Source organism: Diorhabda sublineata, chromosome 6 (assembly GCF_026230105.1).
Source record: "Diorhabda sublineata isolate icDioSubl1.1 chromosome 6, icDioSubl1.1, whole genome shotgun sequence".
NCBI classification, from domain to species: domain Eukaryota; kingdom Metazoa; phylum Arthropoda; class Insecta; order Coleoptera; family Chrysomelidae; genus Diorhabda; species Diorhabda sublineata.
The window spans coordinates 25,502,312-25,526,670 of NC_079479.1; the positions used below are offsets into that span (position 1 = coordinate 25,502,312).

Below are 24,359 nucleotides of genomic sequence, written 5' to 3' on the forward strand. Positions count from 1 at the left end.
AAACGAACCAGGCAAAAAAATTGCGAACAATGGATTCCAACACACATAGGAGTTAGGGGAAATGAAATAGCTGATAAGCTCGCAAAAGCGGGGGCAGACAAGCTCTTCATGGGATCTGAACCTTTCTGTGGTATCAGCTACAGAACATTCGAAAATCTTTGGAAAGAAGGTAGATAGGAGCAAAACCTTTTATTGGGACAACCTACAGAGGATGAGATAGGCAAAGACTCTTCTGGGAAACTATAACCAGAGAAAATCTCCTGAATATATTAACCTAATTAAGAATAATCTACGAATACCAACAGGAGTCCCATAGACACCTTAAGACGCTAGCAGATGATGCGACGTGTAGATTTTTTTGCACAGAGGACAAAATATCTATCCACATTCGTAGTGTAAAACACTAAGGAACTCCAGAGCACTACACTTGGTAGCACATGAAATAGAAGACCAAGATCTCTGACAGTTACAGCCATCCCACATTCTGAACTTTCTAAGGAGTGGCATTAACAGAACCGCTGTAAACACTAGGTTTCCCAGTATAATAGCAAGAAAGGGAGACACATACATACATACCTTCAATGAAAAAGCGAAAATACATTTTTTATTGTAATTTGGTTTAAGAAAACGTTTAAATGATTTCTATTTGAAAAATTTCCATTTTGAGGTTAGGAATTCATTTTAGGAAGCAAAGATATGGAAACAGTTTATAATAAAAAATATGGGGATTGAAATTATCTGTAAATTCGTATTAAATCACTCTTGATGTATTTGATAGTTCCGAAATATTAAATTATGGAGTTGGAACCACCCTAAAATTCACTTATTAAAAAATGTTTCTCAAAATATACGGAGATATAGGAAACAGTTTTAATATGGAACATAACATCTTTAATACATTCGTATTAAGAGAGTTTTGATGGATTTGATAGTTTTAAAATGGGTGAAGGTGTTCAAAAACTACCCCAAAGCTCACGAGTTTTGAAAATATCTCGAAAATATACGAAGCTATAAGAAAAAGTTTCGAACAAATGAATGTAGACATTTAAATTCCTTTTAAATCATATTTGACAAATTTGATACTTCGAAAATGTCCATTTTGAGGTAGGAATAGTTAAAATCTACCCTAGGAAACAATTTATCTGGAAATATCTCGAAAATATTAGAAGACGTAGAAACAAATTCAAATCAAATACTAAAATTCGTTGTAAAGCAATTCTATAGTATTTGATAGTTTTAAAATGTCAATTTCAGGGTAAAAATAGTAAAAAACTACCCTTAACAAATTTTTTTGTGAATGCCTCGAATATATAAGAAGATATAAAAAACTGCAATCAAAAATTGTAGGTGTGTAAAATTGTATAAAACTTAGTTATATAATTAGTTAAATATCGCTTTTTCGAAAATATTTCGAAAATTTACTATAAAAATCGAAATTTTTGTAATAAACTGTAGGTCAACCATGTAGATTATTTACTTAGTTTAATATAAAAATTCCGGTCGTATCTTAGTGAGACATGAGCACATGGTATAAGCCTCTTTTTAGCAATTATTTATATTGTCGTCGATGTAACATTCGACATCTGTGGCTGATTCTCATCATCCTAGTTTATTCACAGTAGTTCTTCCGCTCACACAAATTCTTCATGATACTAGATACGAAATGTAAAGTCAAAATCTTTGAAAACATACGAATTTGTTTGCCCCTAGCTTATTTACGTCAAATCTTTATAGGGTGTTATAACAACAGCTTTTTTTAATTATTTAAACATATACTTGAACGTGTCGAGAGACGAAATTGCTTCTATAAATCTCCCATACCCTCCAGTAAGCCAAAAAGCTACGTCTATGACGGGACCAATTAATAATTCTTCTTTTTTTGTTTTGGGGGTATGAATAATAAATAATGCGAGTTACCAAAGGCGCGATTTCCTATGCATACACTGTATAAATATTCATGAGATGGTCTTCGGTTTGACGAACACATTCAGTGATTATTTCTCGCAGACAACTATGAGAATTGTATCATTAATTATTACAAAGTTATGACGTTGGAATTTGTTATTGCGAAAATTTAAACTCGCACTAACAGCATTCCCTTTTCTTTTCCTCCATCACTTTTCTTACACTAAGTATTATCCAATAGATTTTTCCAATTTTCCGATTCAATAATGATCTTAAACTCTACATCCCGTATGTGTGTACGTTGATTGGCAGCCCCCAAGGTTTTTGTTGGCGAAGACGAAATAAAAGCAGAGCCGTATACCCAAAAATATTTAGAACATTAAACAATAATGTTGGATTTGGCTTGTCTTGAAAATCCCACACAATCGATTTTTTCAGCATTCTTTCCACTGATCAACACGAGCTTCTTTGAGCGATTGTCAACGCAAACCTTTTTGACAGCCAAACGTTCATGTATTATTGAATGTATGATAGTGAAATTAATGCCCAAGTATGCCCCAATCTCACAGTATGTCTCATGACGATCTGGCAATATCAAAATGTTCGTAATTTAATCCTATTTTTTCACTAAAATAAAAGTATCTGTAAAAAACTCAAATAGCACTCGTACAACAACACGTTCTGAGTACGTTCACCATTAAAAATGTCAGATTTGACATATTCACATCAGTGTTGCCATATCTTAAAACTTAAATAGCAACTCTCGTATAGGGACCCGATTCTGTCGATAAACGGTCGTATTTGCATCAAATCTTTTCCTCGATTCGGAAAATAAAGAATCCCGAATGTGTGTGTGTGTGTCTGTGTGTGGTAGGTGGGGTAGTTTTCGGCTGCTTTCGTCCCTGAATATGCATGGATTATCAGAGGCACGTCATTACGAAACCTTCCCTCAAAATACTTCAAAAGAAAAGAATTGTAAGCTGGTTTAGAATGTCGATGGGGCGGAACATTTGGGTGGTGATAGTAGCAGAGTTACTTGAAAAATCCCTTTCTGTATTAAATAGTCATTATAATATTCTACGGAAAAAATTTTCCAGTGAAGAAAGAACTATTCAGAGTAACAATATAAAAATAATCCTCAATGAAACTTAAAATAACTATTCCCATGTTCCACATCCAAGAAAATGGCAACTAAATCTGTGATTTTGATAGACCAACATCAATCAACAAATAAGAAATTGTTTATAATGATAAGAATGATAATGAAACGTCCCATATGAGTAACTAGAACCTAATGAAATACCTACTTTAGTTACTTATGATAACAAGGAACGCAAAATATGGGAAAAGTAAAAAACACAAGTTGAGAGGAAAGTGTTTATCAACATGTGGAATAATAGCATCATGACAACCTGCAGGCCTAACAAAGAAACAACTCCCCCTACCCAAGTGTGACGTCACATATTTTGCAAATTACATTAATTTTTGCGCTACGATCTCTGGCGCCGAGAATGCAACGACTTATTTGGGGTCATCCATAAATTACGTCACACGAATTTAATGATTTTTTGCCCCCCCCCCGTCCTCGTCACATTTTTGAGACTCCCCCCACTTTGGCGTGACGTCATATATTTTGCAAATTACATTTAGAAATTACTGAATGAAAACAGCGATTCCGAAATCAATTTTATCATCATTTAAATTAATTTTTAATAAAATCAACATCATATAAAACAATTAACAAAGCATAAAACGATTAATTGTATTAATTAAAGAAATTAACAAAACAAAAAATCTTAATAGAATTATATTAATTAATGATATAAACTTAGAGTCCATGGACTTTGAATCCGCTTCTTTAATTTTTTCTTAACTGGTATAGCAGTCACTTCGTTCTCGTTTGAGTTGTTAATGTCATAAACATTAGTTGTGTCAACATCTTTTTCATCAGCATCATCGTCATCATCCATTTTCTGGCACGTCTAGCAGCAATTCTTTGAGGAGGAAACTTCGGAATAGGTAAAACTGCTTGTTGCCTTTTATGTAATTGCTTGTGTTGATTTGTGGCTTTTTATAATGTAAAATGTAGTTTACGTTAATAGATAGATTTTGAAATGTGATGTCACGAAATTTAGGACCCCTCTTACTACCTCATTATCGCACTTCGTCGACCCCCTTCTACCCCATTAACGTGTGATGTAATTTGTGAGTGGCCCCTTTACTTGTTTTCTTTCTTAAAGCTGCAATATAATCCTGTTCAGGATCTGAAATCTTTTGTTTGGTTATTATGACGTGATGGTTCCTCTTATAGTATAGTTTTTAAAAACACCCTATATATATCTTTCACAATAAAATGCGTACCAATCACTTCCACCTAGTCTAATCTACTTAATTTAGTGGGAATCAAAAGATTTATTAAAGTTGATTTATTCGAAAATTCAAAATCTAATTAATGTTAAATTTTATAACGACACGTATAACTTCTAGAACGATCCCCGCGAGAACGCGTCGCCACTTTAGAAACGACCCACCATCAATTCGCATTCCGTTTACATTTCAAACTCCACTAAAGGAAATTATGCCTTTGTAGAATTTCCCTCAATAAAACAATTCAAAATGAAACCAATTCTTCCAAAGAAATTTATCTGATATTTTTCGGTCGCTATTTTTTTTTGTACAATCAAAACGTGATGCGAACGCCTCGAGGTATTCGGAAATACATAAATTCCCATATATTGTGCACTAGTTTCTACCCACCGTACGTCGTTCTTAAGTAAAAATATATGTATGTATCGAATATTCGGAATCGAATCCGAAATCTGACACCCTTGATACATTTTAAATTCACATTCGTTATGCGGGAACGTCAGTTGGATCATATTTGTAAACCAACCCAAAAGGCATGTGTAAAATTTCGAATATACAGTAGTTTTATTATTATATTCACCATTTTAGAAACAAAAATTAAGAAATCTGTTGATGCTACAGGACTTTGACTTGGAAAACAAATCCCACGTTGTTGTTTTTGATCGAGTGTGAGTAAACGCGGCACCCACTTTGAGAAAGCTTTCTCATGGTCAAATGTTCATGTATAATTGTAGTTGTTTTCGATAGAGCAGAGTCCGTATAACAGCCATTGCTGAGCTTGTACTGTATTTTTTTTTTTCATCAAGAAGCAATGATAAATTAGCAATTGCTTGAAAATAATAGAAGTAGCTTCACTTAAATAACTGTCCCTGACTAATCGAAATGTCATGAAATTTTACACGTCATATGGATTTGACAATGGCAGCGCCATCTTTGTGTCAGTCACACGACTCATTAAGTAATGTAGTACTGATAGAATATGAAGGATTTGTTGAGTTTTTTATTTCTTAAATCCTTTTTTACGTTTTTGTTGCTAAGTTGTCTTGATTCTGGGTTTTTCCTGATTGAACATTAGGTTTTAAAACATGTAAATTGACGTTTCGATCTCAATATTTTGATAAAACCGAATTAGATCAAAACTTTAATGTTTTTCATGTTTACAATCTAATTTTGAATTAAATGAGACTTAAAATCAAGACAATATAGCAATATAACAAAAATATAGATAAATATCTTTAACCACGTTGAGTATAAATAGATCGAAATCTTTCTTCCTTAAGCTCAATCAGATTCCGATCGACTAGGTGAGATTTTTGGAAAATTTTTTATAGATCTCAATGTCTATCAGCACAATAAATGATGTAAAATCGAAATTTGGAGGGTTAGGTTTATGTTTTAAAACCAACCGACTATTAATCATTGGGTGAAATAATAGAATACGTCTTACCTCCTAGGCTTATTTTTTGTGACATTAGTTGGTTTTTTTACACATCAAGTAATATTCAAAAGTAAGTTAACATCAATTATATTATTTAAAAATTGAATTCGCATATAAAGAATGTTGAGTAGTATAAAATTTTGAAATTGGTCTTCCCGAACATGGAGAACAGATTAAACGCCATTAAATTCATGCACATTTAGAGTAATAATGCTATTAGAATCTTCTCACAATATGTAGTTTTAACATTATGAACGACTTTGGTGTGGTCAACTCTCCTGGGGACAAGGAACCCCCAGGATATCTTAATCTTGAAGAACCCGAATTTCTGTGCAGAATATTTAGTGGTAAAAACTATGACACAGTATGGACGAATAGCTGTACTAAAGGACAGAGATCTAGCTCCTACTTCTATACCAAAACCATATTTCCTGATAAAGAAAATTGACAAATTTCCAAAAAGGGTACGCAGATGGGTCCAAAACACACCTGGAAGCAGAAGCAGCTTTTTATAGAAGAAAAATTTAATGCATGGCGACAAATCGGTTATATAAGGAAGGTTTTCCAGTTGACCAAAAAAGGAATAATAAGGCGTGGCGCAACAAAAACTTCTTCTTGCTCATTGCTATAAGTATTCTTAAAAGCGAGGTTACGCGCTTCCGGCTTTTCCCTACGCTTCGTAACGGACCAGTCGAACATTCAGTGCACTACACTGATTTTTTGGCGCGTTTATTCATAAATTACAATTAATATTTCAACCACCCTCGTACTACCAATTCCTTGGTTAAACTACAATGAGCTAGCGAATATTTTCTCAGTAGAAGTACCTTTTGTGTTGTACTAAAATACGGGAAAAACATAAAGGAACGTTATTTAAAAAATTCAATTTTCATATATGTGACAAAGTAATTTTAAAATCCCACGAAAACACTTACATTTGTTTTGTAATCCCGCGCGCTTTCCCGGAATACAATTTGTTCCTGTAGGAACGTTCCCGTGGAGTTTTTACCACTAGCGTGCGCGCTCCTCTATTAGCCGCCATCGTTATGCGTATATAAAGGCTTTTCTACAAACTCGGATACATAACAAAAAGAGCCCCGGCAGGACAATACCCCATACTTTGAATCACAGGAGTGTCAGAAATCCCTTCTTGAAGGGATTCAATTGAGTTTTTCTTAAAAAGATTAAAGGCAATCGAAACTTAAATTATACACAACAAGCAAATTTATTAAATTAATTATTGCCCTCGTATATGAAACACTTCCATAAATTATTATTTTTAGTATATTTTGTGCGTGTTTTATTGCTATTTCAAGATTTATGCAATATGATTAGTTTCGTCAAGCAGGTGATTTCTTGATCTATTTTCCAAACATTAAGATATTTGTCCCATGTAAATTTCTCGACTTGTTGGTGATATATACTCACAAACGTAGCGTGAAGTAAGTTTCTTAAAATTAATGGAGACGTAAGTCATATAAAGTAATTTCTGAGTGTTGATGTTTGAGTAGCGGTATAAAGAATTTCCATCTATATTGATAACTATCAATTATGAATCGATTAAGGCCACAGAAAATCGCTATATACCTCCGCAAAAAGGTGCAATAATTTCTTCAGATCTTCTTGTCCATCCACACCACCTTTACTCACTAGATTCAGCACCATGCGGCTTTTAACTCTCATCCAAATAAGATTTTGACACCATTTCCGACTTATAAATAAATTTATAGTTATAATTATTTTTTATATATGGGTATTTATACCCCCTTCTCGTAACGTCTGTGTCTAAGTTTGTATGCGGCGAGAGAAACGAAAATCCCTCCCTCTTCGCGTTTCATTTCCATCAAAGCCTTCTTTTCTCACATACACACCGGGTCGCTGGTTTGCTAAAAGGGAAGGTACGTAACAGAGGTTAGCATGCCTTTGGGACCACTCGTAAAATACATCTCGTGACAAACTGGCCTGGTCTACATGTCACACAGACAAAATACGAATGTCCACATACTTCAGATAATGCGTTCTTGGTTCCTTCCTTCCCTGCCTTTCTTACGGTCGCTACGTGAATACCAAATTACTTATGTTTGATGAGATTTTTTTCAGAAATGAATGTATTTCGTCTACGCAGATGCATGACATGAAATGAAATTCTTTGTTTAAAAAAAATAATGGGAATGTTTATATAGGTTGTCACTTGATGATAATTAACAAAAAAAATTAACAAAATGTCTCTATAAATCACCTAAACTATACTAAAACAACAAATAATTAAATTTCTAATCCAAATCGTATACAACACTCTCGATATCTTAATGCTATACATTTCAATCCTTAGAAAATCTAACCGGTAACCTTGCTTCAAACCTTCTAACATCTCTAGAAAACCTCTGGATGCAGTTGTACTTTGGTAGATTCGCCACCACTCATTATTTAATTTTGGACTTTTTTATAGCTGTAAATTGAAATTACTGTGTTTTTATGGCGTCTACTAAGTGTTCTCTGGGCTTATTCTGGCTATCCTCTGCAGAAGCATAATTCACAAGCGCCATTTGGTCTCTGTCCTTCAAAATGATAAGATATTCACCTGCATCCAGCGACTAGGTTTCTTACCCCAACCTGTAATTCGTTAAGAATATGATAACCTCTATGCCATCCACATAGCTTCTAATTTTATCGTCCAAAAGCGAAAAAGCATGGTTGCACTATTTTCACAAACAAAAATTGTCAAATAAATACAAAACCAAGAGAGGGTTGAGATTACTCAATACGTTGAAAAATGCAATTTACAACGGTTAGGCTTCTAGACAAATGTATAGTTGGTGAACTGCCCTATGCGTACTTCGCCCTTAATGTGTTTAGTATGATAAACATCAAATATTTGAATCTTTAATATTAAAACGGCTATGAACTATAGGGCAGTGTATAAACATCTTAAATATCCCCATCGATCATTCTCTCACAATAACTTTATCACTTTCCCCTCGCAATTCACCCTCCAGTCAGTTTCTTACGTGATACCTTATTACTTTAAATTTCTTCATCTACTACTTCAATGTACAATCTAGATTACAGCTTCACTTACAATATATACAGGATATAACGAAATTGTTGATACTATTAAAAATAGTGAAGAGGAATGCGTAGATAAGTATGAAACGTTTTTGTGAAAAGTAACTCTGTCGCCAAATTAACAATACCTCATGTATCCACCAGAAGCTTTGGTGATAGAAAATGTTCAGGGCTGAACTTGTATCGATCAGTAAACGTGATCGACGACTCACGGGCCCAGAGATCAATCAGTCTAGAGATCTGCCTTTGACTACTCCTACAGTAAAAATGAGATTGAGAGAAGCTGGCCTTTTTGGAGATGTGGTAGTGAAGAAAACTTTTCAAAGACGTCAAAACAAAAATCGAACGCCAAAGTTTGAGGTTTTAGCGTCTAAGAGATAAGTGGTCAAAGGAAGAACGGATGTTAGATTCATGAGTAATCCTGACATGTTGGAAGCTCTGTAATGGTTTAGGGATGTTTTGGAGGAAGGGCGAACAGAGACCTGGTAAAAATTGAAGAGATTTTGAAGAAAGAAGGCTATAGAAAAATATTAAAGTAAAAATACTTTCTGATCAGCGCCTGATCGGCAGAAAATGTATTTTCCAGCATTTCTCAAAGTTATACAAAAAGTGTTTGAAAGAATTGGACAAGAAGAATCTACTGAAAGTAATGATTTGACCTTCACAATCGCCTGACCTCAACCTGATTGAGTTGTTTTGGGACAAATTGGACAGAGAAGTCAGATAGCAGTGTCAACTTCCACTTCATATCTCTGGAATATCCTGAAAAGCGAATGGAACCAAATAGACGACGATTATTTATCGAAATTGTGATAGAATATATCAATATTGTGAATCAAAATAATAAAAGCAAGGGTGTTAGAATATGAATAAAAAATTTGTGATAGTGTGATAATTATAGATATAGACAGTAGTTTCGTTATAACTATTTTCTTATCTAAATAGTTTCTACGAAATGTAAACATCAAAATCGATCGTATTATTCTTATATTTGGTGTAACATAAACATTTAACTGGTAGTACTTTGATGATCTGTTGGATTGGTGGGTTCATACACGATAATTTGGCGTTTTCGAGATGTAAAATCCATTTATCAAGGTACCGGATGTTATTTTGAGCAATAACTGACTTCCGTTTTAAGTTTTGATTGTGGATTTATGAATTAAACGGAATGGATTAAGAAAAATGAAAAGAAAACAGTTGCTATGAACATATTTTCAGACGAAATCAAACAGGCAAGTGAAGTTATGGAAGTTGGAACTACTCAGAAGATATAAAACAAAACTTCAAATCACATAAAAAAGTAGCTGATGAATATTTACATACAAAAGTTTCTATTGCTATAGATGAAGTGAAATTTGACAAATTCCATATAGAATTTTTATTAAAAGCATCATAGTTAAAAGAGAAGGTTTCATTGATTCAATGCCAAAGAAATTGATTTTTTAACGACCCTACATTCTTCATAGCACCCTATTACACATCATATATTAGGAACAAGTCAAATTCTACCGGTTCTTTCTTAAGTAACTCAGTTTAATATAGAAGCTAAACGATTTAATTGTAATTTTATGCAGGCACTATTAAGACACCCAAATAATATACAGTTTTGTATAGACATAAAAAATTGTTGAACAACATTCTTTTTTTATATTTGTTTTCTTATTCAGAGATTATGAATTTTGAATTAACGGTATCATGGCGTCCAACCATTTACAAACTATTCCAAAGGGCAAAACACTTTCAGGATAATATTTACGCAACTTTTTCTCGGTTTCTTCTTTTTAACCTAGCGGTTTAAATTGTATAAATATCAAAATTAATCTGTATCTGTTAAGATTATGTGAAGATTTATGTGAAATGTTGACAGACAACATTAAAAACATGGCTGAAACTAATAATATGACCCTTCTATATAGACAATTATCAATATATATAACATCGATGCTGCTTCTCTAGTTATTATTAGATTTCAAGAGGTTCTTAGAATTAAAAGTGTCATCCTTGTTTATGACAATGCAAGCAACGTAAGATCTTTCATAACGACCCTCGTATGTTATAAAATTTGATGTTTTGATTCTAAACATTGAAAAATAATTTCTTTCTCTTTTATCCTCGTAAAAAATTCACTTAGGTAATAAAAAAAAAGAAACAAAACCACAATAACACTGATCATCCAGTCTGAAGCGTACCTGGAATGATTTTAACTAATTAGTCTCCATTAATTCGAGGACACCTGGACCGTGATTAAATTCGAATTCCAAAAGGTATTCCAACAAAAGCGAGGTTGGAAATTAATTTATTCATGACAATAGTTTGTTTCTTCGGCTTCAAACCGCATTAATGCCCTACAAGCTACAAGAAGACTTTAAAATAGTTACTTAATCATTGACGATGTTATACAGATTGTCTTTGTTGTAGAAAACAAATTGTTTTTCTTTCATTAATTTAATCAAAATAATTATACTATGAACAAACGGTTAAAAATTTTTGCCCACCCTACAGTTTGCTTGATACACAACACAAATAAATAAGAATATAGTAATAATAAAACTGCAGACATTCTCTATCATAATTTGGACAAATTATCGTGTCTATAGCAACAATCATTACTTTCAGTACATTCTTCTTGTCCAATTCTTTCAGATACTCTTTATATAACTTCGAGGAATGTTTAGGATTATTGTCATGATGGAAGATCAATTTTCTGCCAATCAGTCGCTGGCCGAAACATATTTTTCTTTTAATATTTTTCTATAGTCTTCTTTCTTCAAAATTTATACCAGGTTTCCAGTCGCCCTTCTTCTAAAACAACCCAAAACCATCCCCAAGCCTCCAACATGGATCTAACATCCGTTTTTCCCTTGACTTTAATTTTGACGTCTTGAAAGAGATTTCTACACAGCTTTTCTTCCAAAAGGGCCAACTTCTCTCAATCTCCTTTTAACTATAGAAATAATCAAAGATTCATTGATTTCAGCTAATATCTGTAGGTCCTCCGTAAGTCCTCGATCTTGTTTAATAATCAATAAAATGCGCACGTATAAAGTAAACACACTAAGGGACACAATTATTTTTAGATGGAGTGGATTATGAGATGTTCAAAAACTTTTGAGCGGTAGTATATGTGTCATCTAATGTCTTCTATTCCTACATCTTTTCTATCCGCTTCGTTTCATTATTTGTCTTTACCTAGCGTTTACTTTTCATTAATTATGTTTTCTTTATTTTTTTCTCCGAACCCTTTTATTATCCATCTCAATTTTATAAAAATATCATAATCAATTCACAAGAAAAAATTCATCTTGTATATATAAACCCATAGAAAAATATCGACCAGTACAAAAAAAATGTCGATTGTCAATTTACGTCACCAAGTCCGAAAGACAAAACAATCTATGTTCCCTTCGGTGTTTTTCGAAACCATTCGAACATGCTAAGAATCGAATCAGCCGCCTTCGGCTTGGTGTGCCGAACACCATAAAAATACCTTACTTTTTTGTATATTGAAGGACTGTTAAAGATTCAATATATGCGATTCCCTTTTTTTCATTTTCTCGTTCCTTTTCCACATTTAAATTTGCTTATTATGGATATGAAACGATTGATTTCAATCTTTGTTTTCTTCAGTATCTTTCGTATCGTCAATTAGTTTTAATGGCTTCAACAAACGATCACACACTAAATCAATAATAAATAAACGACATCCAGTCACATAGTGATATAGTTAGTTCAGCAATTAAACAATTACTTAGTTATATAGTTAATGAGGTAGTTACTTAGACATTGTGGTAGTTATCCAAATGGCTAGTGGGATAACTAGTTCAATAGATGAATTAGTTAGTCATATACTTAGTGAGCTCGTTAAAAAGTTAGTCAGTTAGGTAACTAATCCAGTAGTTATCCAGACGACTAGTGGAGTTGTAAGTTATATAGTTAGTTGTAGTTAAAATTAATCAGTTAATTAGTCATACACCTAATGAAATAGTTGTGTGGTAGTTACACAGATGGCTAGTAAAGTCACTAGTTATATAGTTGATGAATTAGCTTGTTAAATAAAACGTTAGTTATTGAGGTAACTAATTCAGTAGTTAGCTGACTAGTTAGTGATATAGTTAATAAATATGATATTGCATTTTTTTCGGGAGTGAGATTGTCTTGCTTCATCTTTTTTTACAGAAAATAGTTATATTGTCTCTACAGTTTTTTCGTTACTTCTTCCTATGATCTTCTTTGGCGTTTTATTTATCATTTCCTTGTTAATTCTTTCTTGGTTAAACGACTTTATCATACATTTACTGTTGGTTTGATAATTTGAAAGAGTATTATTATTATTTTCAACCATATTTTTTTCAATAATTTACAAAAAACAGACGGCTATTCAAATATAAGTATCAAACGAGAATTTCACTCAATCCATCTCATTATATTTATTCATACATATCGAAGTATCTTTTCCTAGAATTCAGGTTATCTGAGTGAATAGTCGGCGGGTTGAGGAGGAAATTTGCATTAGCTTGATTGGACCGGCTTCGGCATGATGGAAGGCGACTCGCGGGATTCATCCATCACCTACCTGTGCGCCTCCGTGTCTGGTGTCTACTCTTGCCGCAAGATGTGCATCGGGCTCATTGCGCGAAGAGGTGACATTCCTAGCACCTATTAACGTCGTTACTAGAATCATAAAATACTTCCTTTTCGAAATATTGCCCATTACTGCGAAGTACGTAATCGGGAAGAGCTTGTCGCTTGACATTATCGGATAACGGAAGTAGATCAAATATTTTATGAAATTGAATGAGAATTAAATAGAACAGAAACTAAAAATGTCGTATCAAACATTATGACTACTTTAATGTAATAGTACACCCTGTATGCTTCTAATTCATTTATTCATATTAAAATAAAAAATTTTAATCCAAAATTTTTTTGTTAATTTATATTAGCAAGTCAAGTCACTTTATGTATAAATATCCAGTATTTAGCTAGACGAATAGTGGAATAGCTAGTGATATAGTTCGTCAGATACTTAATAGAGTAGTTGCTGATATAGTTACTAAGTTAGTCATTGTAGTAGTTACTTCAATAGCTAGTGATGTAATTAGTTAGATAGTTGATGAAATAGTTAATTAGATACTCAGTAAACTCGTTAACAAGTTAGTCATTGAGGTAACTAATCCAATAGTTAGGTAGCTGATGAATTAGTCAAATACTTAGTAGACTCGTTAAATATTTAGTTATTGAGGTAACTGATCCAATAGTTACCAAAACGACTAGTGGTGCTGATAGTGATATAGTTAGTCCAGTAATCAATCACTTAGTCAGTTAGATAATTAATTAAATAGTTGGTTAGAGAGGTTGTTAATTAGTCATTTTGGTAGTTACCCATGTGGCAAGTGAATTGATTAGTAAGATAGATGATGACTTAGTCAGTCAAATACTTAGTAAACTCGTTAAACAGTTAGTCATTGAGATAACTAATCCAGTAATTATACAGATGAGTGGAGTTATTAGTTATACAATTAGTCTAGAAATATAATAAGTTAATCAGATGCTTAATAAAAAACTTAGTGCATTAAGTAACAAGTTAGTCATTGTTGTAGTTATGCAGGTTACTAGTGTATAGTTGAATAGATGAATTATTTAGTCAGATAACTAATGAGCTCGTTGAATAGTTAATCATTGAGACAACTAACCTAGTATATATTCAGACGACTAGTGAAGTTGTTAGTCTAGAAATTCATCAGTTATCAGCAACCTTCAATACATACAGGCGGGCCATCTACAGCATTTATCTCATTCATATATAAGTTTTTTAAGGACGTAAATACTAAATACAGCTGACTCATTTCGATCTAAACGACCAACGACATTTAATGGCATAAAATTCATTTCAAACAATCAAGAAAATCTTGGTCAACCACCTAAGATTGGGAAATCAAACAGACCAGATGTTTGGGTCTTCCATAATCCGTCAACAAGCAATGCTTAATGAAATGACTTAAGTGGTAGTTACAAAGTTAGTAATAGTTGTGTTACCCAGATAGCTAATGAAGTAACTGGTTAATATATGGATTAGTTAAGCAGATACTTAGTGAGCTCGTTCAAAAATTAGTCATTGATATTACTCACTCAGTAGTTATCCAAACGACTAGTGGAATTATTAGTTATACAGTGACTCTAGAAGTTATTTAGTGAGATACTTAATGGAATAGTTAGTAATGGTTGGTTGAATAACTAGTTAAATGACTAATTAGTTAATCAGATACTAAGTAGGTTCCTAAACAAGTTAATTATTTAGGTAACTAATCCAGTAGTTAGCCAGACGAGTTAATATAGTAGTTAGTCAAATACTTGTGCCATAGTTAAAAGAATAGTTAGTGAGATAGTCATATAACTGCAGAAATAGTTAGTCGTATAGGTAGCTCGATAAAAGTTATTCATCGATGTAACTTAGTTAGGTGGTTAATCAAATAATTAGTCGGAAAGATAGTGATAGCTAGTGAGTTAGTTGACCAAGATGTTAATCAGGTAATTTATTAAATATTCAGTCAGATACGTGTGAGGAAAATAGTCAAGGAGTTAGTTAATGAATTTTTATAATATAGTAATTAAATTTAGATATGAAGACTTGAAAAAAGATTATTTTTTGTTTGTTATAGTGGTATCAATGTGATTTAAGCTCACTACCCTCTTCACTTTCAAGAACCTTCGTTCAACTGGATCCGGATCAGGATACAATTCATTTTTTGGAGCAATCTGAAAAGAAATCTGAATGGGTGTTTACTCAGTTGTGGCATTCAGTCGTCAAATTGTTTTTGAGTTGGTTTTTGACGCAAACCTCAATAAATGGGTAAGTACTTTTGTAATTTTGTCATTGATATTTCGAGAATACTATTTTCGAGAAATAATATTTCTTAAAATTTCAATAATTAGATTATCATTACAATTATTATTACATCTTATATAAATTGTTGCTAAATTTATCACATCTAGTTTTCCGCATATATAACTTTCCATTATCTTTTGTGAAGAAATTATTACTTATCATATTTAATAATAAATACAATAATTTGAATTAGAAAACAATATATTTCAAAACGCATTAAGATGAGTACAGAAAGACTAATGAAAAAAAAATTAATTATTATAATGTTTCAATAATTAATATTTCTTTGCACTTTTTCCTACCCAGTAGCATAGTCAAATCCTGTCCAAACTGAAAGAAATATTTTCTACGTCACTTGATAGAAGATTGTGGCATTGTCATATTGTATGTTTTTCCCTTACTGTACGTGACTGCTGTTTTCACTACTTAACCTAACTTCAGATTCATGTTTTACTTGAGCTAATATTCTAACAGAATCTTATCAATCGAGGATGAGACATCTATATACTTTCAGAATATCTGGAAGTGTCTGAAATGAACCAAAGGTTTGTTTCACATTCTTGATTTCTTAGGTCCTTATTAGATGATTCAGCCAAGCTGCGTAACCAGTCGCTAATCAAGATAGACCAAAAAAACGAGTGACAATACGTAGCGCATCGGCGATCGACACTTGTCGTTCACTCATGGTCATAGCACGCATGTGAAACGTAGGTTTGTGACGAAAACTATGCCATACTGTTAGTTAGGGGCCCGGCAACCTTCAACACATACAGGCGCGCCATCTACAGCATTTGTCTCGATCATATTTGATTCGAACCCAATTACATATAAAGGAAGTATCATCACTAAATATGGGATACTGAATGGGACAGAATAAAAGAATCAGCATGGTATTTTCATGGAAACGCTGGACGACCTGCAGAGACAACTACACAAATTCTGCCAGGTCAATCAAGCGATGAACATGACTATATCCACAAAATAGCATAACCTTTGCTAAAGAGCCCGTACGATGTAAGCTGGTAGCTCAGGACAAAAGCATCGAACAAGTCTCACAACTTAAATACCTCGGTATGGACCAGTTATCACGACACAGTGAAGCACCTAAGAAGCCAGATCAACAAAGCGACTGCCATATAGAGCTGCTTAAGGCAAATAATATGGACGAACGAATACATGCGAAATGATAGTAAGGTTCTATAAGAATTGTATTAGGCCAATCATGAGATACGGAATAGACACCAGAGAAGAAACCAACAAAGCGAAAAGCATGCTCACGACTATAGAGGGAAAAACAAGAGTAGATCGAATCAGGAACACTGACATCAGGGAACAATGTGGGGTGCAAGACATCGTAAGTTGGGCGAGACGAAGAAAAAGATACTGGTACGCCCACATGAGAAGAATGGAAGAGATTAGACTACCACACATCGTACTTGAATGGAAACCAATAGGGAAAAGAGAACCCGGACGACCACCTAAGAGATGGATGGACAGCAGGCGGTCTACCTGCCAGGAACTGATACAGAGGAACCTGCAAAACTAACAGATCATGAAATCTTAAAAATGAATAAGAAGAAGAAGAAGAAGATATTTGAACCGTTCTGGTATTATAAGCGTGCGTTCTATTGTTTTTAACCAAACATCACAAGTTGCTTTTTCTTTGATTTGAAAATGTGCAGTGAAATACCAATAGAGCAAATTTGTCATTGTAAGTTTTTTGAGGGCGTAAATACTAAATAGCTGACTCATTTCGATCTGAACGACCAACGACATCTAATGGCATAAAATCCATTTTAATTTTAATATTGGTCGACTACCTAAGATTGGAAATTTAAACAGAGCATATTTTTGGGTCTTCCATAATCCGTCAACATGCAATAGCACCACGCTATTAAATTACTCACTTTGGAGACGAAAAATTAGTACTTAATGGTAATCCAAAACCACAAAAGGCGATAGCTGTTGGTGGCGCTGAAACCTGGAGAAACTGTAAAATCGAGTAAATCGATTCAATCGAAAAGTCTGATATTCCTTCTTATATACAAGTCTGTTATGTACACTTCTGTTCATAGCAAGTCTTGGGACATATTTTTGCAATTTTTTAGCTATGTAAATTGACATTTGTTGCCATGTTTACCAATATTAAGTTGTCAGGTAAGTATTATAAAAATATTTCCATTATACCAAGGTATTTTTGTGAATTATTACAAGGGAGTATCTTTTTTTTCTGAAGACTACTAAAACGAAATAAATCCATCACTCACTAATACTAGAAAATGTATTTTGACCATTGTATCTATGATAACTAATGCTCTCTTTACTCCTTTTTTATTAATCAATCTAGAAGAGCTTCAGTTGATATGGGCATTTGGTCAAAAACTGTATTCGTTGGGCATTAAGAAAAATACTCATAGTGATCTACAACGAAACACAGAAGGTAAAACGATAAGGTCTTACGTTGTTACGAAAAAGTTTGCAAAATGTGTCTTTAGGCCGGCCCTGTCTAGCTACAATGGAATTTTAAAATTAGGCGATTTCGCGCTGCGCCTTATATCTTTTTTTATAAATGGTAGACGCGCTTTTCATGAACTTTTTATTATAGAAGGCGGTTTATTACAGTATTTCGTCTAAATAATTTCTAGGAAAGTCTCTATTTATTTATTTTTTTTCTGTTTCTTTTTGCTCTAGAACTTGTAGAATTCTATTTGCGGTATAGAAATAAGTTTATGTAGCGCAGTTAGTTTAATTTTAAATAAATAGTTTCAGTGAATAGAAACGAATCAGTAAAAGTAATCGCAGAAATTATTTAAGTTATATTTATAAATAAATTATTATAAGTTAATTGTATTGTATAGCGTGTAAATACATTAAGAAAGTACGAGACTGTGTTTATTAATTCACCCCACGAATAGAAAAAGTGTAAATAAATACGAAAAATGTTACACGATGCTATTACTAAACGGAGCTACAGAATGAAAACATTGAAAGAAATCGTATTGGTTCAGAGTAGAACAACGAAATCGGCTACTTTCATTGCACAATTTCAATATTTTTTTATATGGAAAGACAATTCGTTCCCAAAATTCAAGATCTCGATACACATAACTGAGTGCAAACACAACTCTGGATTGCTAGCACACATTTGAAAGCAATGCGTTCCTAATATTTGCACAGTTTTTCGAATCTAGAGCTTCTTCTACATGCCGTATGACGGGAACCTAAACAGTTTGTTGTATATGCAGCCGATTCGAAGGGATGTTCTCTTAAAAAACTGATTAATGCCACATCTTCTTCACTATGGCTACGGTACAATAAGACCTAAATGAGTTCCCAGTCTTCCAATTTGGCAATAATGATATTTTTGTAAATTTCAGTTAGCTGAGGAGGCATTAAAAACACTTTCACTTCATCTGAACTCAAATTAATTATTGAATTATTTGTCACTGTCACTAAATGTGAGCGTATGCTTTTTCAGTAAATATAAATGTACGTCACTGGCGATAATCAACCACATCGTCACTATCTCATAATAATTATTGAATAAGATTTTTTTTCAGTAAGCCTCGACCGCCTAATGACTTTTATGTAGAGTTGTTACCAAAAAACGTAATTATGTAATTAGTTATGCTCAAAATGACAGTCAGGTAAAAGATAGACTAGCCAAGATTTTAATGAACAGACATTTTTCAAACAAGCTCCTTTTATCTCTTATTCTCGCCTAAAAAAAAAAGAAACGTTACGTGGCTACTGTGTAAATAAATTGGTTTTTAAAAGTATTGAAAAGGTTTTGTAAATAGGAAAGTTTTAGATTAATTTGAATTAATGACACGTGCAAGATGAAGAACAACAACAGTTTTTGGTCGCGTAGGTTTAGTCCAAGTTATATAGCAAAGAATAATAAGGTTTATAACCTCGTCATAATATATACAGGGTAGTTTTTACTGTATCTCTCCTTACGAAAAAGTTATCAACTAGAATTCTTAGCCCAACATAGAAAGAAAGCTCAAAAATAAAAACAAACTATCAAATATTTCTCTTGCGACATTAATGCTAGGGAAGGAACGGAAAAATCACCTTGAAGATTTTCATTTCATTTCCAATTCCTACAGCGCCTTTGGATGAAGAAACTGAAGATTATGCGGAAAACCTTGACCCCACAGATCCGGATTTCATAAGAAAAACTTTTAGCTCGCGTCTCAAGTAGTGGAATCTCTTAGTAAAAGGCACTAAGGTAATCTTTTTTCGAGACCGCCACAGTTTTCAGTATTGATGATACTTTTGGTGCCATCGTGCTTCACTGGTTTTTCGAATTCAATCATAGTCGCACTTCGCTGCAGGAGAAATTCAGTGAAGTCGTCCAAAATCGACTGTTGTACCAGAAAACATCGATGCTATGCGAAAACTGATATTGTATCGTAAGATTAAGCTATCTTAGGCATTAGTTCCATCCGAATATATTTAATATTACATGAACATGATCCCGCATAATTTGACAATCGCTCGTATCGATTGATGTAATGATGAAAAAATCGAATGCGATGCTTCAAAAGACGTATATAAGATCGACAGACGACAAATCATGGATCTAGGACTATGTGGATCTTCCAAGAGGATCCAAATTCAACAAAAGTTGTTCGCACATATTTTTATTCCAAAATTCTTTAAAAAGTTCTCCAAAATCATAAAGCGGGACATGGATCTTCAATGACGTATCTGTTAAACATTTTTCAATAAGCCTAAACAGTTTTCTAATTTTCACTTTTTTATATCCGGAGAACTCTTCGGCAATCTGTTTTAATGACTTCCAAACTGACGTGTCATCTTGAAAACAAATTGTTTATTGAAGTTGAGTATTTCAAAATTCTTTCATTAAGTACCTTCTCTACCTAAAATTAGTATCTACCGTATTAACCACATCTGACCCCCAGCGACTTGTTCTTGTTCCCGAACCTCAAACTTTCATTTGCAAAAGAGAGATTATAATCAGGCGAGGAAATTGTGGCGTGTTCAAAGCACACATGTTCTGGAAATGCTGGCCTGTGCTGCGATTTCTAGACTTTCTAGACTATAACAAGTATCGGCTGAACAAGAACATTGAGCTTTAGATCAGTGAGTCCTCTTGAAGAGTAATAAAGACGTTTTTCACCGAATAAGAGTTGAATAAAATAAAATATGTGTACGTATCAAATTAGTTTCCACAAGCCACAAACAAATATCCTTTGTGTTATTTAATAAACTTTTAATCGAATTGAAAATATTTTTTTCAAAACCGCAAATAATACTAAAGTTTCCTCTTATTATTCTCATTATCCAGAGAGTTAGATCGAAGGCCGAGAGACCTTTCTCTGTTTCATCTTCTTCTCGATCATCTCAATTGCTTCAATCTTCGTTCGTGATATCATCAATATCATAATTTCTTGCGTAAGACAGTAGCTGCCCGGCCTGGCTTTAATAACCGTACAATTCTCAGAGACGTTTCGTTTTGATTTAATTCGATACAGTACCTGCTGCCCCGGTAACGGTTAAATAATAGAATTAAGCATTTCAGCAGCTTTGCAATGCATTTTTAAAGCAGTTACTGTATTAGTTAATTCTTTTATCTATGTTTCAGTAATTCAAATCATTTAATTCGCAATCGCACATTTCGCAATCCACAAATTAATATGAAAATATTTAGAGACCTTACGAGAACATCTTGAAAGTGCTTTGTCTTGTGAAATCAGAGTTTTGAAAGACGTGATACACAAAGTTATTGAATAGCAACTTTTACTTCCTTATTACCTCTAAAGTTTTGTGAGAACTTCTGCAGATCCTGAATCACGTATAACTTCTTGTAGATAAATTCAAAAAAGACATGAAGTGATTCCTCATGTTATTGTGCAAAATAATTTACATGGTAGTTTCTCGATGAATAGATTTGACAACAAACGAGAATTGGAAACTCCACAGCAATTTAATATAAGCTGTGCATTCAAATTGACTTTTCTCAGTAGACAATTTATCCAAAATTTGCTCGAAAAATTTCTCTTTTGTTTTTACTTCAGTCGAAAATTTATTCTGTCATAAATTGAGTTTTCTGTGATTAATTTGGTCAAAAATTGATTTTCTTCATTCAATTATAACTGAAAATTGCTATTCTGAATTCAGTTTGGTCAAAAATTGTGAATGTAACTCAAAATTTGGTCGAAAAATTTCTTGTTTATGTTTAGTTTGAGTTCACTTTGATCAAAAATTGGATTTCTAAGTTGACATAGTTATATTTCAAATAGAATTCGACCCAAAAAATTGGTTTTCTTATGTTAATTTGATCAAAAATTGATTATTCTTGAAAGAATTCCATGAAAAAACTGATTTTTAAAGTCCATTTGGTCGAAAATTCAGTTTTGTAGGTAGAATTCAGTTAAAACTTTTGTTTTCTTATGTTAAGTTGATCAAAAACTCACTTTCCAAGTAGAATTTGCTCAGAAGATAGTTTTTATGAAGTTCTATTTAATCGAAAACTCAGTTTTCTGATATTACTTTCATCCAAAATTGACTTTTCTTGAAAGAATTCCACGAAAAACTTTTTTATCAAGACAATTCGGTCGAAAATTCACTTTTGTAAGTAGAGTTTATTTGAAATTTTGGTTTTGTTATGTTAATTTGATCAAAAACTCACTTTTTCAAGTAGGATTTGTCCAAAATATCATTTTTATGAAGTTGTATTTAATCAAAAACTTAGTTTTCTGATATTACTTTGATCCAAAATTGACTTTTCTTAAAAGAATTCCATGAAAAAACTTTTTTTTCAAGTCAATTTGGTAGAAAATTCACATTTGTAAGTAGAGTTCAGTTGAAATTTTGATTTTCTTATGTTAATTTGATTAAAAAATCACTTTTACAAGTAGAATTTGTCCAGAATATTCTTTTTATGAAGTTCTATTTAATCCAAAACTCAGTATTCTGATATTACTTTGATCCAAAATTGACTTTTTTTAAAAGAATTCCACGAAAAAACTTTTTTATCAAGACAATTCGGTCGAAAATTCACTTTTGTAAGTAGAGTTTATTTGAAATTTTGGTTTTGTTATGTTATTTTGATCAAAAAATCACTTTTCCAAGTAAAAGTTTTATTCAATCCAAACTCAGTTTTATATATTAATTTGATCCAATATTGACTTTTCTTAAAAATATCAACTTTCGTAAGTAGAATTTAGCTAAAATTTCGATTTTCTCATGTTAATTTGATCAAAACATCAATTTCCCAATAGAATTTGCTCAGAATGCTGTTTTTTAGTGAAAAACTCAGTTTTCGGATGTCAACTTCGACCTTAAGTGACTTTTCCTTGTAGAAATTCTTAGAAAATCAAGTTTTTTCATGTTTCTTTTGTCGAAAATTATCTTTTCTACGTATAATTTGTTCATTATCTTATTTTAATTAAAATTATTCAGTCGAAAATTCTGTTTTCTGATTTTAATTTCGTCTAAATTGATCTTTATACGTAAAATACGACTTTGTGATATTTGATCAAAACTCTTAGAATTCCATAAAAACTTAATTCCTTCACGTTAACGTTATTGTAGACAAACCCTTAATTTAAATTGACTAGCGACCTCACCATTGCCACAGATGTAGTTCAGAAACTGAGATTGGAATTTAAATTAAACACCATTATGTTGAAAAAGTGGCTGGATTTCGAGAATAACGATTATTGCTTGTGGTTATGCTCGGTATATACGAAACCATTGTTTCGTTCGCCTCCTCTATTCAACTGAAATATGAAATATTTCTCGGATTAAATGTCTAAATGATTTCGAACATAATATCACATCGAACACAAAAAATTAGAAAAAACTTCAACTCATTTAAAATAAATAATGTTCATAAATATTTGTGGTCTGAAATAAATAACCAGCACTAAGACGATTTTATTTTCCATTCAGCTTTTATTGACACTTTGACAACACTGTTGACACCAAACAATATACGTTTGACAAAAATTGGCACGCTAGGTTTTCTTGGGACATTTATTTTCGTAAAAAGTACAGACATCAGCTATATTAAGAGACATTATTGGTACAAATAGAATAAAAAATTCTTCTGGAAGTCCCCAACAATAATTTGAAGGACTGCACATCATATCCCTTAATAGCGCATCGGGTGAAAGTAAATTCCAGCCGTTTAATCTAGAACCCAAAAACTCAGTTTTTTCTTAAACAAACTCAAAACACGTACTAAATCGTTTATATAAATAAGTGCGATTCGTTTAAATTTGGTGGTTCATAATTTGGATCACTATCTTCATATACCTTATGGTGTTGGAGTGGACTCCTGACTTTCTAATCCAGGGGTGTCCAACTTGCAAGGCACCAAGGGCCAAAACTAAAACCTTTGATGTGGTTGCGGGCCATATAATAATTTTGTTGAAGTAATAACAAAATAATGTGAGGTATAAAAATAATTAAAACAAAAAAAGAGTATTATTTCTTTTGTTGCTCATAGAGTACGTTTTTGTAAATGAATGGAAAATTTATGCATATATTTTTTTGAGAGCTAAGAGAAACATTGCAATAGTAATAAAAAGTTATATCTAATGTGAAGACTGTGGTCGATCCACCAATAAGGAAATGTCCGCCTCCAGTTCAGTTGTAGACAGTGTCATGAGATGGCGTAAGGAAGAATCGGTGAGGTTGCTTCTGTTGTGGTTTTTA

At 32.7% G+C, this 24,359-nt stretch overlaps 1 protein-coding gene across 2 annotated transcripts in view; it reads left to right on the plus strand.

Moving 5' to 3' along the window:
- Window positions 1-24,359, plus strand: part of LOC130445058 (protein-L-histidine N-pros-methyltransferase) — a 145,294-nt gene that overhangs the window by 15,593 nt on the left and 105,342 nt on the right. For both annotated transcript variants that reach the window (XM_056780547.1, XM_056780548.1), the window contains exon 2: window positions 15,439-15,629. In XM_056780547.1, the coding sequence (XP_056636525.1) occupies window positions 15,439-15,629 (191 nt within the window). The remainder of the gene's footprint in view (window positions 1-15,438; window positions 15,630-24,359) is intronic.